General features: G+C 51.1%; 1 protein-coding gene and 1 non-coding gene across 2 annotated transcripts; one reads left to right on the forward strand and one right to left on the reverse strand.

Annotated features, from left to right (window-relative positions):
• Positions 1-12,093: 12,093 nt before the first annotated feature.
• LOC120112552 lies at positions 12,094-17,136 on the forward strand. The gene has a single exon (XM_039132124.1). The coding sequence runs from the start codon at positions 12,184-12,186 to the stop codon at positions 17,134-17,136; it is 4,953 nt and encodes a 1,650-aa protein (XP_038988052.1). The 5' UTR covers positions 12,094-12,183.
• On the reverse strand, positions 12,231-12,338 carry LOC120112670. Its single transcript, XR_005514245.1, has one exon. It is a non-coding gene; the product is annotated as a small nucleolar RNA R71 (small nucleolar RNA).
• Positions 17,137-23,733: the final 6,597 nt, after the last annotated feature.

The following is a 23,733-nucleotide window of genomic DNA, read 5'->3' on the forward strand; positions in this document are numbered from 1 at the left end:
TTGTCGAACTGTCGACCATTATCCGAGATGAGGACCCGAGGTACCCCAAATCGGACAATGATGTTCTTCTTCACGAACTTCCGGACTTGCGCCTCCGTGATAGTGGCCAGCGGCTCTGCCTCCACCCACTTGGTGAAGTAGTCGATTGCAACAATCAAAAATTTCCGCTGAGCTGAAGCGACGGGGAATGGTCCGAGGATATCCATTCCCCACTGGGCGAAGGGCCAGGGTGCAGTGATTGGTGCCAAGGGGACAGAAGGGACTCTCTGGACGTTGGCGTGGCGCTGGCAGGCGTCGCATTTCCGTACATGATCCTTTGAGTCCTCCAACAAGGTAGGCCAATAATAGCCTTGCCTCATGATCTTGTGCGCTAAGGACCTAGCCCCCTGCGTTCCTCACGGGCCGTGAGCAGCCCCCAGTGATAGTGTGGATCACGCCCGCAACGGGTCGATTCTGCTCCCGAGGCTCCGGAGGAGCCGGGTCGGCTGGACGCGGGTCCGCGGGGGGACGTCGGTCGTTCACATATCGTCCGAGACGCCCCCGGCGGATGAGAGCCTCGATCTCGTCCCAAAGCTGGAAGCAGTCTTCGGTGTCGTGGCCGTGGTCCCGGTGGTACTCACAGTACGCCCGAGAGGGCCTCCTCCCAGGAATCTTCTTCATCTGTCTCGGGACCGGGAGGTCCTCCCGCCCCTTGATTTCCATGAGGATCTGGGCCCGGGGAGTCAGGAGAGGAGTGTACCGGTTGAAACGTCGGGGCGGAGAACGAGGGCGTAGGGCGCCGTGGTTCCTCGCCGGCGACAGGCTTCTGCGCCGACGTTGAGGCGTCGGGCTCCTCCTCTGGCGTGCCTCTTTTCGCCTTTTCTTCCCGAGCTTTGGAGGGATCTCGGCGGCCTCCTTGCTCCGGTGGGCGGCCGCCTCCTCGGCGTCCGCATACTGGTTCGCCCGGGACAACAGCTCCGGGAAGCTCCGCGGCAGGCGTTTGTCCAGGGAGAAGGTGAGTCTGCCCTTTCGGAAGCCACGCTTCAGGGCTGAAAGAGCCACCTCCTGGCTCAGGTTCCGGACTTCCAGCGTAGCCTTGTTGAAGCGGGTAAGATAATCCAGCAAGCTTTCTCCCTCGTTTTGCCGGACATCAAAGAGGGAGTCGGAGACCAGTCGCCGCCGGCGAAATGGGTGATGAAGAGGCGAGTAAACTGGTCGAAGGACTGGATTGAGTTAGCCTCCAAGCCGGCGAACCACGCCCTTGCCGGGCCACGGAGGGTCGCCGGGAAGGCCTTGCAGAGGAGAGGATCTGATGCTCCGTGGAGGAGCATAAGGGTCCTGAAACTTTCGACGTGATCCCGCGGGTCCGCCGCCCCGTCATAGGGCTCGATCGCCGGCATTTTAAACCTCGGCGGATTCGGGGTCCGCAGGATCCTCGAGGCAAGCGCCGGCTGGGAGGAGATCTCCAAGTCGGCGAAGGGATCTTTGGAGTGGCCCTTCAGGACCTGGAGTTGTCGGTGGAGATCGTCCACCCGCCGGTCCAGGGAGCGCGACCGATGGGTGGAAGACAAGGAGCACCGAGAGGGGGACCGACTGGAGCACGGGTTCCTTGAGGACTGGGGGATCTGGGAACGCGCCCGGGCCCGCCTCTCGTACCCCGCGCAGCTCCGATGGGAAGGTTCCGGCAGAATGGACCGTGCTCGAGAATCTTCCTCGCGCCGGCGCTCCTCCCCATGGGAGAGGAAGGAGCGCGGGTTGAGGAGGACAGGTGAGCGCTCAGGGAGCAGCGGCTCCTGGGCCCGCTGCGGCGCCCGAGACATCACACCCTGCAGGTTCTGCACTGCCTCCGCGAGGGTGCAAACCTGCTGGGCTAACTGGTCGAACTGAGCGGCTTCGACCATCTGAATGGGAGGTGGAGCGGTGGAGTGTTGCTGAGAATGTGTTGGAGACGCAGCGGCCTCCCGGCCGGAGGCGCGAGAGGCCCCGCGACCGGAGGCATTGGAAGCTCCACGACCACCTCGCCGTGCCATTACGATCGCTCTGAGATTCGGCCCTTCCTCTAGCGCCAACTGTTGCTGGTGGTCCAAACTGAGAACGATTGGCACAGCGGTGTGAACGGGGTTCCGTTTGAGTTGCCTTGGTTGGTGTTGATTGCGCTCCACCTTCCACCGGGAAACCTGCAAGCAAGCCTCGCACCACCACTGGGGTAGTGGGGGCCCTCCGACGATCAAGTCAGAGGAGATTGGAGAGAGATAATAGTAGCAAGTAAGAGAATGCTCTGGAAGTTCTTGCTTACCCCCCCCCTTCTCCTCCCAGCCGCATATATACCAGGCTGGGGGGTCTTTCAGGAGGGTTCGTCATCGTGGGGCACGATGGAAGCTGCCACTGACACGGCCGTTACAGGGCGTCGTGGGGCAGCGCTGGGTACGGCCATGACAGGGCGTAGTGGAGCTCCGCCTTGTACGGCTGTTGCAGGGGATCGTGGAGCAGCGCCAGATACAACCGTTGCAGGGAGTAGTGGAGCAGGAGGCTGCGGTGTGCCTCTGGCGAATAGCCTGTCGTTGTCGAGAGATATCCGACTCGGGGTCGGGCTGCGGAGACGAAGATGTCCGACTCGGGGTCGGATTGCTGGATCAAGGGGCTGCCGACTCGGGGTCGGGCTGCGGAGCCGAAGATGTCCGACTCGGGGTCGGATTGCTGGATCAAGGGGCAGCCGACTCGGGGTCAGGCTGCGGAGCCGAAGATGTCCGACTCGGGGTCGGATTGCTGGATCAAGGGGCAGCCGACTCGGGGTCGGGCTGCGGAGCCGAAGATGTCCGACTCGGGGTCGGATTGCTGGATCAAGGGGCAGCCGACTCGGGGTCAGGCTGTAGAGCCGAAGATGTCCGACTCGGGGTCGGATTGCTAGATCAAGGGGCTGCCGTAGTCTTCCTGGGCGCGCGTGCCGGTCACGTGGGGCATGGTGGCTAAGTTCCCCCGTAACACATACTATATTGCTTTTTGAGAATAGTTGGAAAAAATTTTAAAAAAAATTGCACCTTGCACATCGTGTAGGTTATATAGCAGTATATTTCGAAAGTGCAACATCATAGTAGATTTTCTAGCTAATATGGAAGAGTTTATGGTGCAACCATGCATCTAGATGGATCTCTTTCTCTGCATGTTTGTTATCTTTCTTAGGCTAATGGTCTATTGTTCTTTTCTAAGAAGGTTAACCCTTCTCTTGCGGGAAAAATATAAATATTGTAATGAGTGAAATGCTATGTTATAAGGCGAGTCCAATAGAGAGATTCAGGGAATTGCAAGATCCACTAAACTAGAGGGTTTCTCTCATGCTCCATTGTCTCCCGATAATGTTGCATGGACATCAAGTAAAGTTGGAGTGTTCTTCGCTATCTTCATATTTATTAATAAATATATAATTTGTAATATAAATTAGTTAAATATGGTTATTCTAGCAATGCGTTATTACTCAATTGTTCAAATTTTGTTCGATGTGGTCGTAATTAACAAAGTTAAATATAACGACAACCCAACATACAAAGTCCACCAAAACTAGTAATCAAATAGAATCAATAATCAACACATTAGCTAGAGCTATCTTCATACTTATTAACAAACATATAATCTGTAATATAAATTAGTTAAAACTGATTATTCTAGCAATACATTATTAATCAATTGTTCAAATTTGGTTAATGACAACCCAATATACAAAGTCCACCAAAACTAGTAATCAAATAGAATCAATAATCAACACCAAGGCTAGGGCTCCCCTGAGGGTTGTGATGGATAGAGTTATCCGTCTAGCCATTGAAGTCACTGAGGCTACTGTTACGGGGGAACTTAGCCACCATGCCCCACGTGACCGGCACGCGCGCCCAGGAAGACTACGACAGCCTCTTGATCCAGCAATCCGACCCCGAGTCGGACATCTTCGGCTCTGCAGCCCGACCCCGAGTCGGCTGCCCCTTGATCCAGCAATCCGACCCCGAGTCGGACATCTTCGGCTCCGCAGCCCGACCCCGAGTCGGCAGCCCCTTGATCCAGCAATCCGACCCCGAGTCGGACATCTTCGTCTCCGCAGCCCGACCCCGAGTCGGACATCTCTCGACAACGACAGGCTATTCCCCAGAGGCACGCCGCGGCCCTCTGCTCCACTACACCCAGCAACGGTCGTATCCGGCGCTGCTCCACGATCCCCTGTAACAGCCGTACAAAGCGGAGCTCCACTACGCCCTGTCATGGCCGTACCTAGCGCTGCCCCACGACGCCCTATAACGGCCATGTCAGTGGCAGCTCCATCGTGCTACACGATGACCAACCCCCCAAAAGGACCCCCCAGCCTGGTATATATGCGGCTGGGGGGGAGAAGGGGGGTAAGCAAGAACTTCCAGAGCATTCTCTTACTTGCTACGATTATCTCTCCTTCTCCTCCAATCTCCTCTGACTTGATCGTCGGAGGGCCCCCACTACCCCAGTGGTGGTGCGAGGCTTGCTTGCAGGTTTCCCGGTGGAAGGTGGAGCGCAATCAACACCAACCAAGGCAACTCAAACGGAACCCCGTTCACACCGCTGTGCCAATCGTTCTCGGTTTGGACCACCAGCAACAGTTGGCGCTAGAGGAAGGGCCCGAATCTCAGAGCGATCGTAATGGCACGGCGAGGTGGTCGTGGAGCTTCCAATGCCTCCGGTCGCGGGGCCTCTCGCGCCTCCGGCCGGGAGGCCGCTGCGTCTCCAACACATTCTCAGCAACACTCCACCGCTCCACCTCCCATTCAGATGGTCGAAGCCGCTCAGTTCGACCAGTTAGCCCAGCAGGTTCGCACCCTCGCGGAGGCAGTGCAGAACCTGCAGGGTGTGATGTCTCGGGCGCCGCAGCGGGCCCAGGAGCCGCTGCTCCCTGAGCGCTTACCTGTCCTCCTCAACCCGCGCTCCTTCCTCTCCCATGGGGAGGAGCGCCGGCGCGAGGAAGATTCTCGAGCACGGTCCATTCTGCCGGGACCTTCCCATCGGAGCTGCGCGGGGTACGAGAGGCGGGCCCGGGCGCGTTCCCAGATCCCCCAGTCCTCAAGGAACCCGCGCTCCAGTCGGTCCCCCTCTCGGTGCTCCTTGTCTCCCACCCATCGGTCGCGCTCCCTGGACCGGCGGGTGGACGATCTCCACCGACAACTCCAGGTCCTGAAGGGCCACTCCAAAGATCCCTTCGCCGACTTGGAGATCTCCTCCCAGCCGGCGCTTGCCTCGAGGATCCTGCGGACCCCGAATCCGCCGGGGTTTAAAATGCCGGCGATCGAGCCCTATGACGGGGCGGCGGACCCGCGGGATCACGTCGAGAGTTTCAGGACCCTTATGCTCCTCCACGGAGCATCAGATCCTCTCCTCTGCAAGGCCTTCCCGGCGACCCTCCGTGGCCCAGCAAGGGCGTGGTTCGCCGGCTTGGAGGCTAACTCAATCCAGTCCTTCGACCAGTTTACTCGCCTCTTCATCACCCATTTCGCCGTCAGTAGCCGGCGGCGACTGGTCTCCGACTCCCTCTTTGATGTCCGGCAAAACGAGGGAGAAAGCTTGCTGGATTATCTTACCTGCTTCAACAAGGCTACGCTGGAAGTCCGGAACCTGAGCCAGGAGGTGGCTCTTTCAGCCCTGAAGCGTGGCTTCCGAAAGGGCAGACTCACCTTCTCCCTGGACAAACGCCTGCCGCGGAGCTTCCCGGAGCTGTTGTCCCGGGCGAACCAGTATGCGGACGCCGAGGAGGCGGCCGCCCACCGGAGCAAGAAGGCCGCCGAGATCCCTCCAAAGCTCGGAAAGAAAAGGCGAAAAGAGGCACGCCAGAGGAGGAGCCCGACGCCTCAACGTCGGCGCAAAAGCCTGTCGCCAGCGAGGAACCACGGCGCCCTACGCCCTCGTTCTCCGCCCCGACGTTTCAACCGGTACACTCCTCTCCTGACTCCACGGGCCCAGATCCTCATGGAAATCAAGGGGCGGGAGGACCTCCCGGTCCCGAGACAGATGAAGAAGATTCCTGGGAGGAGGCCCTCTCGGGCGTACTGTGAGTACCACCGGGACCACGGCCACGACACCGAAGACTGCTTCCAGCTTCGGGACGAGATCGAGGCTCTCATCCGCCGAGGGCGTCTCGGTCGATATGTGAACGACCGACGTCCCCCTGCAGACCCGCGTCCGGCCGACCCGGCCCCTCAGGAGCCTCGAGAGCAGAATCGACCCGTCGCGGGCGTGATCCACACTGTCACTGGGGGCTGCCCCCGGCCCGAGAGGAACGCAGGGGGCTCGACTGAAGCGTCAGGGGCAGCCGTCGCAAAGAGGCAGAGGGTCGGTAATGTAATCACTTTTTGTGATGAAGATGTAAAGGGGGTTCAGACCCCCCACGATGACGCCATGGTGATCTCCCTCACTATGGCAAACTATGATGTAAGGCGTGTTCTTGTGGATAGTGGAAGCTCAGCTGATATTTTTGATTGTTGCAATCGATTACTTCACCAAGTGGGTGCAAGCAGAGCCGCTGGCCACTATCACGGAGGCGCAAGTCCGGAAGTTCGTGAAGAAGAACATCATTGTCCGATTTGGGGTACCTCGGGTCCTCATCTCGGATAATGGTCGACAGTTCGACAACAAGCATTTCCGTGACTTCTGCGAAGAGTTCGGGATCGAGCATCGGTTCACATCTGTGTCGCATCCCCAAACCAACGGCGAGGCCGAGGTCACAAATCGGACAATTCTCCAAGAAATCAAAGCGCGAATCGGTCGGACGGGGCAAGCTTGGGTCGAAGAACTCGAGAATGTCCTTTGGGCGTATCGGACCACGCATCGGACCCCTACCGGGGAAACGCCTTTCAGCCTAACCTATGGCACGGAAGCCGTTGTCCCCGTGGAGCTCGGACTCCCCTCACCTCGGGTGGCCGCGCACCGACCCGAGGCCAATTCGGAGCAACTCCGAGGGAACCTGGATCTCTTGGAAGAGGCGAGGAAAATGGCGCAGGTTCGGATGGCGATGTATCAGCGGAGGGTGGCCCGATATTACAACTCCAAGGTCCGACCGAAGCTTTTCAGAATCGGAGATCTGGTGCTAAGGCGAGCTAAAGCATCTCAACCTGCGGAAGGTGGGAAGCTAGCGCCAAATTGGAAAGGCCCGTATAGGGTTCGCTGGGTAAACCGACCTGGCTCCTACCAGTTGGAGGCCCTAGATGGTCGAGAAATTCTAAGGAGCTGGAATTCCGCTAACCTGCGGATGTATTACCAGTAGAACAACAATGCCAGAAAGACAGTTCAAAAATGTATAACACTTTTCATTTCAATAATTTCTGGTTACAATGGCGTGCTCGTGTGATTACAAGAAATTCTCAGAGGGGAATTAGGGTGTAAAGAAAGTAAAGAAGAGGTGGAGACTCCGAGGAGCTGAAGATCTGGGATCCCGAAACCTCCATCCGAAGTGGCTGCAATCCCACCGAAAGTGGGTGCTTCCAACCGGAGGCGCCATCGACGTCTCACGAAAAAGACGAAGAGCCGGCGCGGATGAAGAAGAAGTGGACGAAGGAGAAGTCCACACTGCTCCTACCCAGAGGCGCCATCCACGCCTCACGAAAAAGACGAGGAGCCGCCGCAGAAGAAGCTCCCGCTGCCTCCAGGGGAACGCCACCTCCAAGGGATATTCCGGTCCTCCCCAGTGTTAGGGGAGAGAAGGGATACAAAGGAGAAGAGCATATGGAGGCGCGGTCCCGGATCAAGCGTCTGGTGCGGAGCTCAATCGGGAGGCTGAACTTCAAGGAGGGGAGACGTGATCCCGGATGAAACGCCTAGAGCGGAGTTCCGCCGGGGAGAACCTCCTTGTTGATTCCAGATGAAATGGCTAGTTGGCGGAAGTCACGAAGGGCGCGCCTCCCGTTCCTTCGGTAGGGGTCTCTCAACCATGCGCCGGAGAGGAGGCCCACGATCCATGGCAACCTGAACAGCTCCGGCTTGGCAGGCTCCATCGCACCTGCACCTATATTTATAGCCAAACTGCGGCCCCCCGGTCGTTCCGATGCGGGTGGCTCCAATAAATGCGGGCGCATTGAATCCGGAGCCGATCCGGCTCTCGAGGCGTATCTTCCCGCGATTTTCTAAGCGTTATTCTCCTTAATCGCATTCTTTGTGCAGGACACTCCGGGTGGCCTGTACCCCTAGGTCCACATATCTCCGCTCGCGCCCAGGCCGCATCCGCCTCGAAGAACGCGCGTATCGCGGCCGCTTAACTGACACTCCTCGCAAGCAGCAACTGGCGATCCGATTTCCCAGGTAACCCCTCAATTAGCATTTAATGCCCATCTGGTGTTCCCCAGGCGACGCTTGGAGAGGAGGAGAAACACGATCGCAGCTGGCCACGGAGAAATCCCGTCGGGCGGCAAGCGACAGGCGCACGACCAGCGAGCGGAATTTCCCGAGGCTCGGCCCTCGGATGCCAGGCTAACCCGATGATCATCCCGGGAGCAGACTAGCCTGAAGCCCCGACCGGTCGCCTCGGCTTGCGCCAGCCTTGGCCGACCAGCGAGCGGAATCTCCCGAGGCTCGGCCCTCGGATGCCAGGCTAACCCGATGATCATCCCGGGAGCAGACTAGCCTGAAGCCCCGACCGGTCGCCTCGGCTTGCGCCAGCCTTGGCCGACCAACGAGCGGAATCTCCCGAGGCTCGGCCCTCGGATGCCAGGCTAACCCGATGATCATCCTGGGAGCAGACTAGCCTGAAGCCCCGACCGGTCGCCTCGGCTTGCGCCAGCCTTGGCCGACCAACGAGCGGAATTTTCCGAGGCTCGGCCCTCGGATGCCAGGCTAACCCGATGATCATCCCGGGAGCAGACTAGCCTGAAGCCCCGACCGGTCGCCTCGGCTTGCGCCAGCCTTGGCCGACCAACGAGCGGAATTTTCCGAGGCTCGGCCCTCGGATGCCAGGCTAACCCGATGATCATCCCGGGAGCAGACTAGCCTGAAGCCCCGACCGGTCGCCTCGGCTTGCGCCAGCCTTGGCCGACCAACAAGCGGAATCTCCCGAGGCTCGGCCCTCAGATGCCAGGCTAACCCGATGATCATCCCGGGAGCAGACTGGCCTAAAGCCCCGACCGGTCGCCTCGGCTTGCGCCAGCCTTGGCCGACCAACGAGCGGAATCTCCCGAGGCTCGGCCCTCGGATGCCAGGCTAACCCGATGATCATCCCGGGAGCAGACTAGCCTGAAGCCCCGACCGGTCGCCTCGGCTTGCGCCAGCCTTGGCCGACCAACGAGCAGAATTTTCCGAGGCTCGGCCCTCGGATGCCAGGCTAACCCGATGATCATCCCGGGAGCAGACTAGCCTGAAGCCCCGACCGGTCGCCTCGGCTTGCGCCAGCCTTGGCCGACCAACGAGCGGAATTTTCCGAGGCTCGGCCCTCGGATGCCAGGCTAACCTGATGATCATCCCGGGAGCAGACTAGCCTGAAGCCCCGACCGGTCGCCTCGGCTTGCGCCAGCCTTGGCCGACCAGCGAGCGGAATTTCCCGAGGCTCGGCCCTCGGATGCCAGGCTAACCCGATGATCATCCCGGGAGCAGACTAGCCTGAAGCCCCGACCGGTCGCCTCGGCTTGCGCCAGCCTTGGCCGACCAACGAGCGGAATCTCCCGAGGCTCGGCCCTCGGATGCCAGGCTAACCCGATGATCATTCCGGGAGCAGACTAGCCTGAAACTCCGACCGGTCGCCTCGGCTTGCGCCAGCCTTGGCCGACCAACGAGCGGAATTTTCCGAGACTCGGCCCTCGGATGCCAGGCTAACCCGATGATCATCCCGGGAGCAGACTAGCCTGAAGCCCCGACCGGTCGCCTCGGCTTGCGCCAGCCTTGGCCGACCAGCGAGCGGAATTTCCCGAGGCTCGGCCCTCGGATGCCAGGCTAACCCGATAATCATCCCGGGAGCAGACTAGCCTGAAGCCCCGACCGGTCGCCTTGGCTTGCGCCAGCCTTGGCCGACCAACGAGCGGAATCTCCCGAGGCTCGGCCCTCGGATGCCAGGCTAACCCGATGATCATCCCGGGAGCAGACAAGCCTGAAGCCCCGACCGGTCGCCTCGGCTTGCGCCAGCCTTGGCCGACCAGCGAGCGGAATCTCCCGAGGCTCGGCCCTCGGATGCCAGGCTAACCCGATGATCATCCCGGGAGCAGACTAGCCTGAAGCCCTGATAGGTGCATGAAAATGTACCTTTTAACACTACCACTTTAGGCTAAATTGTTAAGACTTAAGCATGATTTGGATATTTTTATGATATTTTTCTAATCTGAACTTTACTTCACAAAGTGTCCAAGTCTTAATTGATTTTGGTGATTTTATTGTAGGAATGGAGTTAAGAAGATTGAATATCCCATTGTAGTCCGAATGAAATGAAACTTGGTGGAGATGAAGTCGACATGTTGAGGTTTCATATGCATCAAGAATCAGGTCAATTGGAGCTCCAGAGAGAAAGTTATGAAGTTGCAAAGTTAGGTTTCCCTAAACCACTAGCCTGGGCCCTGACAGATCAGACCTTTGTGTAGTATTTTGATGATTTCGGGAGCTACAGAAGTCCAATTGAGATGATTCAAATTTTGTTGGAAACTAGACTTCCAGAGCTTTCAAATGACTATAAGAACATAAAATTTGAAGATCAGATGCGATCTGGAGAGTCTCCCGAACCTCATGCTGACGTTGGTGCTCGAGGGTAAAGTCGGAAAAACACATGCAAACGTGTCTAAGTTGTGTTTCCTAGGGTTTTTAGCCCCAAAATCATATATATACTTGGGTAGCACGCCGTTCTAAGCAGAAAAAAGGCTGCATTACAAAGAAATCATCAAGAGGAGCCAAAAATTCATGGAGAGCTAATTCTTTGGTGAAGCTAGGGATGAACTCGCTTGAATGATGGTAGTTTCATTTATATTTGATCTATGTAATAGATTCTCATGTTGATACAATTTTTGTTTATCATTTCTCATCAATAGATCTTTCTTGTGTTGGAATAATCTTGAACCTATTCTTTTCATAGATTCAGCCATGTCTTTTTCTATAGAATTGTTGAGGTGCTTGATTATATCTAGATTTGATTGTTTATCCAGTTAGTGTGATTTTTTGCTGAAATATTGCCATTGGGTATATTTTTGTCTTTGAATCTGAGTCTAAAAGGATAACAATCCTTGGTTTTAAAAGAGGAGAATGATTTTCTAGAATTACCACTAAATATTTTGATTGTAATGCTATATCCTCCAATTAGAGAATCTGGTGCTATGATCTCTAATTGAGTTATCCAATGGATCAAATATGAATGGAATTACCTGATTCAAGTGAGAAATTTCCGATGCTTTGCTGCCATTAATTCTGGTCACATCTTTTCACTACTACAATCTAATTGTCAATTTACTTTTAAACATTCACATCACATTTTACTGCTTTGATATTTCTTTTTAGTTTTGTAGTTCCTTTTAGTGTTCCTACCTTCTCCCTGTGGAATCGACACCCCAATATATACTGCGATAGCCGCGTTATTCTTTGGGCGTAATCAAATTTTGGCGCCGTTGCCGGGGAGAACGGTACAAGAAGCGCTTCAAGGAATAGGTTTGCTGAATTAATTCGTCAAAGCGGTAACCTCGTTCCTTCTTCTTTTTTTTTTTCTCTTGCTTTTTGTCTTCAGTTTATTTCATTCATAGTTTTGATTTGATTGTGCAAAAAAAATAAAATAAAATAAAATAAAAATAATATACATATATTTTGTGTTGCATGCGTAGGCATAGAGACGAGTTAGGTAGATTTGCAAGAAGACCGGAATTAGAACCTGACACTTTTCCTGTGAATTTGCCCGATACGCCATCTAATTCTAACACCATGAGCAATCACGAAGATCAGCCCATTAGGACTCTCCAGGACTATCTCCATCCTACACGCACAGCCACACCGTCATGCATTATGTTCCCACCCAATGTCCCACAACAGGATTTTAAACCAGGAATGATACAGTTACTTCCTACCTTTCATGGCTTAGAGAATGAAAATCCTTACGTGCACATTAGAGAGTTTGAGGAGGTAGTGGCGACTTTTCATAGTCAACCCGGTACAATAGATACAGTTAGACTTAAGTTTTTTCCATTTTCTCTGAAAGATAGAGCGAAAAGTTGGTTGTATTCACTGAGACCGCGGTCAATAGGATCTTGGGATGAGATGACACAGGTTTTCTTTAACAAATACTTCCCCCACCATAAGACCAGTGGTTTGAAGAGACAGATTTCAACCTTTGCACAAAAGGATAGTGAGACTTTGTATCAGGTGTGGGAGAGGTTTAAAGATTTGTTGAACTTGTGTCCTCATCACGGCTATGAGAGTTGGCGTTTAGTTAGTTACTTTTATGAGGGACTTACACCTAGAGAGCGCCAATTTGTAGAGATGATGTGTAATGGTGAGTTCTTACAGAAAGATCCGGATGAGGCCATAGAGTACCTGAATGATCTAGCTGAGAAAGCTCATACTTGGACAGGACCTAGTGCGACTGATAGTACTAGTAGGTCACGACCTACAACTACTCCTTCTAGTGGAGGAATTTACCATCTTAGAGAGGAGGATAATCTCAAGGCCCGGATAGAAATTCTGACTAGGGAGTTAGAGGCCTTAAAAACAAAGGATACAAAGGTTACACATACTGTTTCTCGTGTTGAGTCCCATGGACCCTGTTTTGTATGTGGTGGAGTGGATCACCTAGCTCAGGATTGTCCCACATTTGCTGAAATGAGGGGTGTGTATGAGGAACATTGTAATGCCCTAGGTATGTACAAGAAGCCTTTTACACCCTTTTCAGATACCTATAATCCTGGTTGGAGGAACCATCCTCACTTTAGTTGGAAATCTGACCCGCAACATCCTGCACAACCACAGCTGCCTAGAGCTTATTCTACACCTCCATACCATGCCCCATCTTCTAGGAATCCTTTAGAGGACACACTACATGCTTCTATTGAGGCTCAGAATAAGACAAACCAGAAGTTTGAATCAATGATTACTCAGGTGGTTGAGGAAAATAAAGAGATTAGGAGTCAAGTGTCTAAGTTGATTAGTGCTTTAACCGTAAATGAGCGAGGAAAATTGCCATCGCAAGCTCAACCCAATCCCCAAGGTCAGCATATGGCACAAACTTCTAATCCTGATAGGCAAGATCTTAAGGAGGTTAATTCCATAACTACTCGAAGTGGTAAGGTTATAGAAAGGGTTCCCAAGCCTAAGGACACACAAGAGAAGTTGAGTAGTGATGTAGTTGATGTTCCAAGAGAGGAAGAGATAGTGAAGAGTCCAGTTAGAGTGCCCTTTCCTCAAGCTCTCAAGTCTACCTCAAGAGTTATGGACCATAGTAGCGAGATCCTAGAGAACCTAAGGCAAGTGAAAATTAATCTTCCTTTGTTACATGTGATAAAACAGGTTCCAACTTATGCAAAGGTCCTTAAAGATTTGTGCACTGTAAAAAGAAAACACCATGTTAAGAAAACAGCTTTTCTAACGGAACAAGTAAGTGCTTTGATTGAACAGAGAATCCCACCAAAATATAAGGACCCAGGATGCCCCACAATTTCTTGTATTATTGGGAATCATGAGTTTGCACAGGCCTTACTTGATTTGGGAGCTAGTGTCAATCTCATGCCTTATTCTGTTTACTTGCAATTGGGATTAGGAGAGATCAAACCCACCTCTGTGGTCTTACAGTTAGCTGATCGGTCAGTAAAGATACCAAGGGGGATAGTTGAGGATGTGTTAATTCAAGTTGATAAATTTTACTATCCTGTTGATTTCTTGATTCTAGACACACACTCTGTTGTTATTTCTGAATCAAAAATCCCCATTATTTTAGGTAGACCTTTTCTTGCCACCGCTAATGCTCTTATTAATTGCAGGAATGGATTGATGAAGTTGTCCTTTGGGCATATGACCCTTGAGGTCAATATCTTCCACATAAGCAAACAGCCACAGGAGGACGATGAGTGTCACCAAACTTACCTGATAAACACACTTATGCAAGAGGAAGCCATCACAAAACATGACCCCGATCCTCTTGAATATTTTCTTATTAATTCTGGGTTTGATAGCACATTTGACTCTAATGATGTTACTAATATTTGTGCTGTTTTTGATTCATCTCAGGATTATGGGACGAGGACATGGCAACCAAGATTTGAGGAGCTGCCCTTGATGCGAGAACAACCGAAGCCATCTACCATTGAAGCCCCAAAAGTCGAGTTAAAGCCACTGCCTAAGGGTTTAAAACATGCATTTCTTGGTCCAGGTGATACCTTTCCTGTAATAATTTCTTCTGACTTAAGTGCATCACAAGGTAAAAAATTACTTACAACTTTGAATGAGCATAAATCTGCACTTGGTTGGACCATGGCCGACATTAAAGGCATCAGCCCTTTAATTTGTTCTCATAGGATTCACTTGGAGGAGGGAGCTAACCCTCGTAGAGACCCCCAACGCAGGCTAAACCCTACCATGAAAGAAGTTGTGAAAAATGAAGTCTTAAAACTGTTAGATGCGGATATTATTTATCCGATTGCCGATAGCAAGTGGGTTAGTCCTACGCAGGTAGTTCCTAAAAAGTCAGGTGTCACAGTAGTGAAGAATGATGTAGGAGAATTAGTCCCTACCAAAGCAGCAACCGGGTGGCGCATGTGCATTGATTATAGGAAGTTAAATGCTGCCACTCGCAAAGATCATTTTCCCCTTCCATTCATCGACCAAATCTTAGAGCGTGTAGCTGGTCATCCCTTTTATTGTTTTTTAGATGGTTATTCTGGTTATTATCAAATTGAAATTGCTTTAGAGGACCAAGATAAGACCACTTTTACATGTCCCTTTGGAACTTATGCATTTCGTCGTATGCCATTTGGTTTGTGTAATGCTCCAGCTACCTTTCAAAGGTGCATGATGAGTATTTTTAGTGATATGGTTGAGAATTGCATGGAGGTGTTTATGGATGACTTGACTATTTTTGGTGACTCCTTTGATGTATGTTTGTTTAATTTAAAAAGGGTTCTAGCTCGTTGCAAAGAGAAAGGCCTTGTATTGAATTGGGAGAAATGCCATTTTATGGTGCCTTCGGGTATTGTTTTGGGCCATATTGTTTCCTCTAGGGGAATAGAGGTTGATCAATCCAAAATTGAGTTGATCTCTAAGTTGCCCACACCTAAGACTGTGAAGGATGTTAGATCATTCCTTGGTCATGCTGGTTTCTATAGGAGGTTTATCCAGAATTTTTCTGCCATATCTAGACCATTGTGTAACCTTCTAGTTAAGGATACCCCATTTGAGTGGACACAAGAGTGCCAAGTGGCATTCCAAACGCTTATTGGGAAGCTCACTTCAGCTCCCATTATGCAGCCACCAGATTGGAGTTTACCTTTTGAAATTATGTGTGATGCAAGTGATTACGCAGTAGGGGCTGTCTTAGGTCAACGGAGAGAGGGAAAACCCTTTGTCATTTATTATGCTAGTAGGACTTTAAATAGTGCTCAAATGAATTATTCTACTACTGAAAAAGAACTACTAGCTGTAGTATTTGCATTAGATAAATTTCGTGCTTATTTGATTGGCTCGCCTATTACAATTTTTACAGATCATGCAGCCCTTAAGTACCTTCTCGCAAAGAAGGATGCTAAGGCGCGATTAATTAGGTGGATCTTGCTTTTGCAGGAATCTAATCTAACCATCAAGGACAAGAAGGGTTTAGAGAATGGGGTGGCTGATCACCTCTCAAGGTTAATATTTGAGGATACTACAGATACACCACCGATCCGTGATGATTTTCCAGATGAACAATTATTTTCTATCACCTCCATGCCGTGGTTTGCACATATTGTCAATTATTTGGTAACAGGTGAGATGCCATCAGACTGGAATGCACAGGATAAGCAGAAGTTCTTAACAGAGGTACGTTCTTTTTATTGGGATGATCCACATCTTTTTAAGTACTGTGCTGACCAAATTATGAGGAGATGTGTCCCAGATGATGAGATAGCAAGTGTCTTAGAATTCTGTCATTCCCAAGCTTGTGGAGGCCATTTCTCTATGAAGAAAACCGCTGCAAAAATTTTGCAGTGTGGATTTTATTGGCCATCATTGTTTCGAGACACAAATGTTTATTGTCGTTCTTGTGAGAAATGTCAAAAATTAGGAGCTTTGTCCCGTCGTAATATGATGCCTTTGAATCCAATTTTAGTGATAGAAATTTTTGATTGCTGGGGTATAGATTTTATGGGACCGTTTCCTCCTTCTTTTGGTTATCTATATATTATTGTTGCAGTAGATTATGTGTCCAAATGGGTAGAGGCTGCAACTTGTAGGAACAATGACAATAAGACAGTAATTAAATTTCTAAAGGAAAATGTGTTGTCTCGTTTTGGTACACCACGTGTTATCATTAGTGACCGGGGTACACATTTTTGTAACCGTTCCTTTGAAGCATTGATGAGGAAGTATGGGGTGGTGCATAAGATTTCTACAGCTTACCATCCTCAAACAAGTGGGCAGGTAGAGCTTGCTAATAGAGAGATTAAGCGTATTTTAGAGAAAACGGTTAACCCCGACCGGAAGGATTGGTCATTGCGATTAACTGATGCACTTTGGGCATACCGTACAGCTTTCAAGACCCCCCTAGGCATGTCACCTTATAGGCTTGTTTTTGGTAAACCTTGCCACCTACCGGTAGAGCTAGAACATAGAGCCTATTGGGCTATTAAGAACTTTAACTTTGATTTACCTGAAGCCGGTGAGCTTAGGAAGTTCCAGATGACCGAGTTAGAAGAGTTGCGAAATGAAGCTTATGAAAATTCTAAAATTTACAAGGCTAAGATGAAGGCATTTCATGATAGAAATATTCTTCGAAAAACATTTGCACCTAATCAACGAGTATACTTATATGATTCTAGGCTTCATAAACACCCTGGTAAATTACGATCTAGGTGGACTGGTCCTTTTGTGGTAAAGCATACATTTGAGAATGGAGCGGTAGAGATAGAAGATCCTAGAGATGGTCGGATGCTTAAGGTAAATGGCCAGAGACTCAAGCCGGTCCTTGAGAAAGAGGCTCCAGTAGAGGAAGATATTCTTCTCATGGACCCCGTCTACGAACAGTGATGCTATGCCCATGCAGGTACGTTTCTCTTTTTCCTTGTTTCTTTTTGTTTTTCTTTATTTTGTCTTTGTTTCAGTTTTTGTTTTTGCTTGTTTTGTTTTATTTCGTTTGGTTTCCTTAGTTTAATTTTCAGGTTTGCCAGCTTCCTGTTTTTACCATGGATTTGTGCTCCGCTAATCAGGTGACCTCTATCCTATTTTGTTTTCTATGCTTTTATTTCCATACATTGAGGACAATGTCATGTTTTAGTTGGGGGAGGGCAGCCCATGTGTATATGTTTTTGCATGAATTTGCTTTAAAAAAAAAACAAATGATTACAGAGTATTTTTGCTGGAGTCAATTTTTCTATCTTAGTCACACTATTAAGACACCCTTTGAATTCTTTTTTTATGCACGCATCTAAGCCTTGTGGTTTGATGGATGTTCAATGCATACAATTAGAGAACTCTCAAACTTAAGTATTTACGCATTGGTGAGTATTAGAGAGAGAGAGAGAGTTCATCATGTTCAGAGACTTGTGGCATGCGTTCATTGATTTTTTTGAATTGGTTGCTCTATTGGGAATTTTTATTGCACAGTTTGTGGTATGTTGGTTGATTATACTTAGGAGATGATGAAGGTCAATTTAGGATGAACGTTTGAGCCTTTCAAGCTAACCCATGTTTTATCCATTAGAAGCCATTTTGAGCCGAAAAAAAAAGAACCCTTTCCTTTGTAAACCCATATGTCCTTACCCCCCCCTCCACATTGGAGTTGAGCCTAAATTATTATATCTTTCCTACCTTTTACTTTCAAGTACATGCTAGGGATGATAAATAATTGGTCCGCAAATAATGAAGACAAGAAAGGGGATGTACTGTGGTGGTTTCTCATTGGTGCTGTCAGGGTTGCTGAAATGGACTCCATAATTGCAACCAAAGGTTGTGTTAAAAAAAAAAAAAAAGGAAGAAGAAAAAGAAAAGAAAGAAACAAATCAACTCCACCAGCAGCTTCAGCTTTCTATTACCACAGGCCTTGAAAATGTCTCAGGCTCTAATCTCCATTCTGAAAATGATTCTATTGGTTCCCAAACTGCTTGTCACAGGTTCAAAATGCTAGTATGAAGTTGTTGATGAAATAACCAAATGGTATGACTAGCGTGAAAAAAAAGGAAAAAAAAAGAGAAAAGAAAAAAAAAAAGGTACAAGCGGTTTGAGGAAGTTGTGCTTGATGTTATATCTTGTGAAGACCTCTAGCATGTACTGGAAAGTTCTTTTGAATTCTCTTATCCATCCTTTTATTATTTTTATTTTACTTAACTTTAGCCTCATTACAACCTTTTATTATTGACCTTTTTGATCCTAAGTGGGTTTGTGGTAAGAATGGTTGAGTTCCCAATGGTTGGTGATCCTATCATAAGATCAATGCTTGTTTGTTGCTTGTTCATGAACACTTGCCTTCTCATATATTTGTGTGAACACCCTTTCTCAACTCCATAGAGAGACCCCTTACACCAGTCTACTATTGAATATTATACCTGTGAGATATGGAGTTGAAGCTTTTGTTTGAAATGTTCTCGACGTTGTATGTGTCAGGGTTGGTGGTAAGATGGTTACGGCTTAGAGTACACACACACACGAATTCTGGGAGTTGCTCTTGATGGACTGATTTTGATAGTATTGTTGATCTCTTGCAAGTACTTTGTTTGTTATACTTGAATATTATTGCTTAGCTCATGCAAAAGCTGTCTACACTGGGTTGGATATAGTCCGTTCTTTTTCTTCGCTTAAATTGCTAGGGACTAGCAATAAGCTGGTTGGGAGGTGTGATAGGTGCATGAAAATGTACCTTTTAACACTACCACTTTAGGCTAAATTGTTAAGACTTAAGCATGATTTGGATATTTTTATGATATTTTTCTAATCTGAACTTTACTTCACAAAGTGTCCAAGTCTTAATTGATTTTGGTGATTTTATTGTAGGAATGGAGTTAAGAAGATTGAATATCCCATTGTAGTCCGAATGAAATGAAACTTGGTGGAGATGAAGTCGACATGTTGAGGTTTCATATGCATCAAGAATCAGGTCAATTGGAGCTCCAGAGAGAAAGTTATGAAGTTGCAAAGTTAGGTTTCCCTAAACCACTAGCCTGGGCCCTGACAGATCAGACCTTTGTGTAGTATTTTGATGATTTCGGGAGCTACAGAAGTCCAATTGAGATGATTCAAATTTTGTTGGAAACTAGACTTCCAGAGCTTTCAAATGACTATAAGAACATAAAATTTGAAGATCAGATGCGATCTGGAGAGTCTCCCGAACCTCATGCTGATGTTGGTGCTCGAGGGTAAAGTCGGAAAAACACATGCAAACGTGTCTAAGTTGTGTTTCCTAGGGTTTTTAGCCCCAAAATCATATATATACTTGGGTAGCACGCCGTTCTAAGCAGAAAAAAGGCTGCATTACAAAGAAATCATCAAGAGGAGCCAAAAATTCATGGAGAGCTAATTCTTTGGTGAAGCTAGGGATGAACTCGCTTGAATGATGGTAGTTTCATTTATATTTGATCTATGTAATAGATTCTCATGTTGATACAATTTTTGTTTATCATTTCTCATCAATAGATCTTTCTTGTGTTGGAATAATCTTGAACCTATTCTTTTCATAGATTCAGCCATGTCTTTTTCTATAGAATTGTTGAGGTGCTTGATTATATCTAGATTTGATTGTTTATCCAGTTAGTGTGATTTTTTGCTGAAATATTGCCATTGGGTATATTTTTGTCTTTGAATCTGAGTCTAAAAGGATAACAATCCTTGGTTTTAAAAGAGGAGAATGATTTTCTAGAATTACCACTAAATATTTTGATTGTAATGCTATATCCTCCAATTAGAGAATCTGGTGCTATGATCTCTAATTGAGTTATCCAATGGATCAAATATGAATGGAATTACCTGATTCAAGTGAGAAATTTCCGATGCTTTGCTGCCATTAATTCTGGTCACATCTTTTCACTACTACAATCTAATTGTCAATTTACTTTTAAACATTCACATCACATTTTACTGCTTTGATATTTCTTTTTAGTTTTGTAGTTCCTTTTAGTGTTCCTACCTTCTCCCTGTGGAATCGACACCCCAATATATACTGCGATAGCCGCGTTATTCTTTGGGCGTAATCAAGCCCCGACCGGTCGCCTCGGCTTGCGCCAGCCTTGGCCGACCAACGAGCGGAATCTCCCGAGGCTCGGCCCTCGGATGCCAGGCTAACCCGATGATCATCCCGGGAGCAGACTAGCCTGAAGCCCCGACCGGTCGCCTCGGCTTGCGCCAGCCTTGGCCGACCAACGAGCGGAATCTCCCGAGGCTCGGCCCTCGGATGCCAGGCTAACCCGATGATCATCCCGGGAGCAGACTAGCCTGAAGCCCCGACCGGTCGCCTCGGCTTGCGCCAGCCTTGGCCGACCAACGAGCAGAATTTCCCGAGGCTCGGCCCTCGGATGCCAGGCTAACCCGATGATCATCCCGGGAGCAGACTAGCCTGAAGCCCCGACCGGTCGCCTCGGCTTGCGCCAGCCTTGGCCGACCAGCGAGCGGAATTTCCCGAGGCTCGGCCCTCGAATGCCAGGCTAACCCGATAATCATCCCGGGAGCAGACTAGCCTGAAGCCCCGACCGGTCGCCTCGGCTTGCGCCAGCCTTGGCCGACCAACGAGCGGAATTTCCCGAGGCTCGGCCCTCGGATGCCAGGCTAACCCGATGATCATCCCGGGAGCAGACTAGCCTGAAGCCCCGACCGGTCGCCTCGGCTTGCGCCAGCCTTGGCCGACCAACGAGCGGAATTTCCCGAGGCTCGGCCCTCGGATGCCAGGCTAACCCGATGATCATCCCGGGAGCAGACTAGCCTGAAGCCCCGACCGGTCGCCTCGGCTTGCGCCAGCCTTGGCCGACCAACGAGCGGAATTTCCCGAGGCTCGGCCCTCGGATGCCAGGCTAACCCGATGATCATCACGGGAGCAGACTAGCCTGAAGCCCCGACCGGTCGCCTCGGCTTGCGCCAGCCTTGGCCGACCAACGAGCGGAATTTTCCGAGGCTCGGCCCTCGGATGCCAGGCTAACCCGATGATCATCCCGGGAGCAGACTAGCCTGAAGCCCCGACCGGTCGCCTCGGCTTGCGCCAGCCTTGGCCGACCAACGAGCGGAATTTCCCGAGGCCTAACCCTCGGATGCCTGGCCTGGCGCCGGACGAATTTTCTGAGGCCTAACCCTCGGATGCCTGGCTTAGCGCCGGACGAATTTCCTGAGGCCTAACCCTCGGATGCCTGGCTTAGCGCCGGAAGAATTTCCTGAGGCCTAACCCTCGGATGCCTGGCCTAGCTCCGGACGAATTTTCTGAGGCCTAACCCTCGGATGCCTGGCTTAGCGCCGGAAGAATTTCCTGAGGCCTAACCCTCGGATGCCTGGCCTAGCGCCGGACGAATTTCCTGAGGCCTAACCCTCGGATGCCTAGCTTAGCGCCGGAAGAATTTCCTGAGGCCTAACCCTCGGATGCCTGGCTAAGCGCCGGAAGAATTTCCTGAGGCCTAACCCTCGGATGCCTGGCCTAGCGCCGGAAGAATTTCCTGAGGCCTAACCCTCGGATGCCTGGCCTAGCGCCGGACGAATTTCCTGAGGCCTAACCCTCGGATGCCTGGCTTAGCGCCGGAAGGATTTCCTGAGGCCTAACCCTCGGATGCCTGGCTTAGCGCCGGAAGAATTTCCTGAGGCCTAACCCTCGGATGCCTGGCTTAGCGCCGGAAGAATCTCCTGAGGCCTAACCCTCGGATGCCTGGCCTAGCGCCGGAAGAACTTCGAGAGTCAGGAGTCGGCGAGACGCTACCAAGAGTTAAAAAGAAGAAGGACGAAAGTGAAATGAAGAAACTCTATTTGCATTAACTTTCATTGTTTCAGGGCCGAGACCCATACAACTTGGTAAAACGCCAACACACAAAGAAAAGAACAAAAATACAGAAGGTCTGCTTGGAGGAACCCCCGGGTCGGGAACGCCGGGCACGTCCGCAGGGGGTAGGGAGGCGGTTGGAGAATCAGCAGGCAATGGCGCCGGAGAGGAGTCTAGAAGAGAGATCCCACTCAGGTCAATTTCGGGGTACTTAGCCGACACCCTTGTCAGGCCTTCCTCGAAGCCTAAGATAAAGGAGTCGGACCCCGCGTCCGACATGTCACGGACGAACTCGTCAGACTGACGATAGGCCTGTACCGCCTCCGACATATCGCGGGTGAACTCGGCGGACTGACGATAAGCCTGTACCGCCTGACGCCCGATTTCCGCACTCTTCTCGGCCAGCGCCGCCTCTGCCCGCTCCATAATCTGAGCTTTCGCCTCCAAGACCTTCGCCACAATCCGGTCGTCCGCCTCGGAGGAGACCCTCAGCAGATCAGCCTGAGCCTCCTTGTGCTTCGCCTCGGCAGCAATGCAAGCAGCCTCAGCCTCCTCCAGGCGCGAATGAAGCTCCTGGTCGCTCGCGCGGGACTTCTCCAAGGCCGACTCCAATTCGCCCAGCTTGGCTCCAAGAGACCGGGTTCGGTTGCGGGCGTTGTCGGCTGACCGCTGGGCCTTCTCCCACCTCTCCCGGTAGTCGGCAGCCTTCCGGGACTGCTTCTCGGCCCGCTCCTCCGCCTTCTTGATCTCGCCCTCGAGACCCGAGGCAACCTTGAGTTGCTCCTGAGCCTCCAACAGTTGCTTCTCGAGGGTGACGAAGCCGAGTGCCCGCTCTTCGGCCACCTGGAGCCTCATCTCGAGGTCCCTGGTCGTCCTCCCCGCCGCAGCCTGACCTCCCTCCTCTACTGCCTTCAGTTGGCTCTCGGCCCTCGCCAGAAGCCTCGCCTGTTCCTCGTAGCACTCCTCCAGGCGGATCATGTACTGGGCGAGCTAAGAGATAGGAAAAACGAGGGCGTCAGGCATGGATCAACAGAGCCTATAAATGATGAAAGCGACCAAAAGAACACTCACCGACATGAGACAGACGCAGCTGGCAGCCCCAACGTCAGGGACCCTCATCTCCCGGACCTGCCTGCGGTCCTTCTCCAGCAGCACCGTCTCGATGAGGTTTCGGGCGCCGGCGAAAGTGAAGGCCGACCCCGACTTCTCCCCGGAGTCGGACGGTGGTTCTGCAGCCTTACCCTTACCCATCGCTTGGGGAAGAGTCATGCTGACCATGCTCGGGGCGGGGACCGCCCCTGGAATTGACAGGGTCCCGCTCGGCCGGGGACTCGGCGCGTCCCTCCTCGTATCATCCGGAGCCGACCGAGTCGAAGGCTGGGCTGGGGACCGATCACGTCTGACCCGTCCATCTCGGGCGCGCCCGGGTGATGCCTCCGGAAAAACGGTAGTCTCGGCATCGGAGGGCTGATACAGCGTCAACTGCCGATCCGCGCCCGCGGCGTCCCCTGATCGGTGGGTCCGGACCCGTCTGACGGCGTCGGAGTCGCCTGCCGGCGGGACTTCTTCGCCGGTGGGGCCCCGCTCGGAGGAGCTCGTTTCTTCCTCCGGACTGCTTCCAGTAGGGACGTCCTACCAACAGCCGTTGCCTTGTCCGACCGCATGACGTCGTCGATCTCTGCAAA

Source organism: Phoenix dactylifera, chromosome 11, assembly GCF_009389715.1.
Source record: "Phoenix dactylifera cultivar Barhee BC4 chromosome 11, palm_55x_up_171113_PBpolish2nd_filt_p, whole genome shotgun sequence".
Lineage (NCBI taxonomy): Eukaryota > Viridiplantae > Streptophyta > Magnoliopsida > Arecales > Arecaceae > Phoenix > Phoenix dactylifera.

Coding starts and splice junctions, on each gene's coding strand:
- LOC120112552 (XM_039132124.1), top strand. CDS start 12,184: ATGACACAGGTTTTCTTTAACAAATACTTCCCCCACCATAAGACCAGT.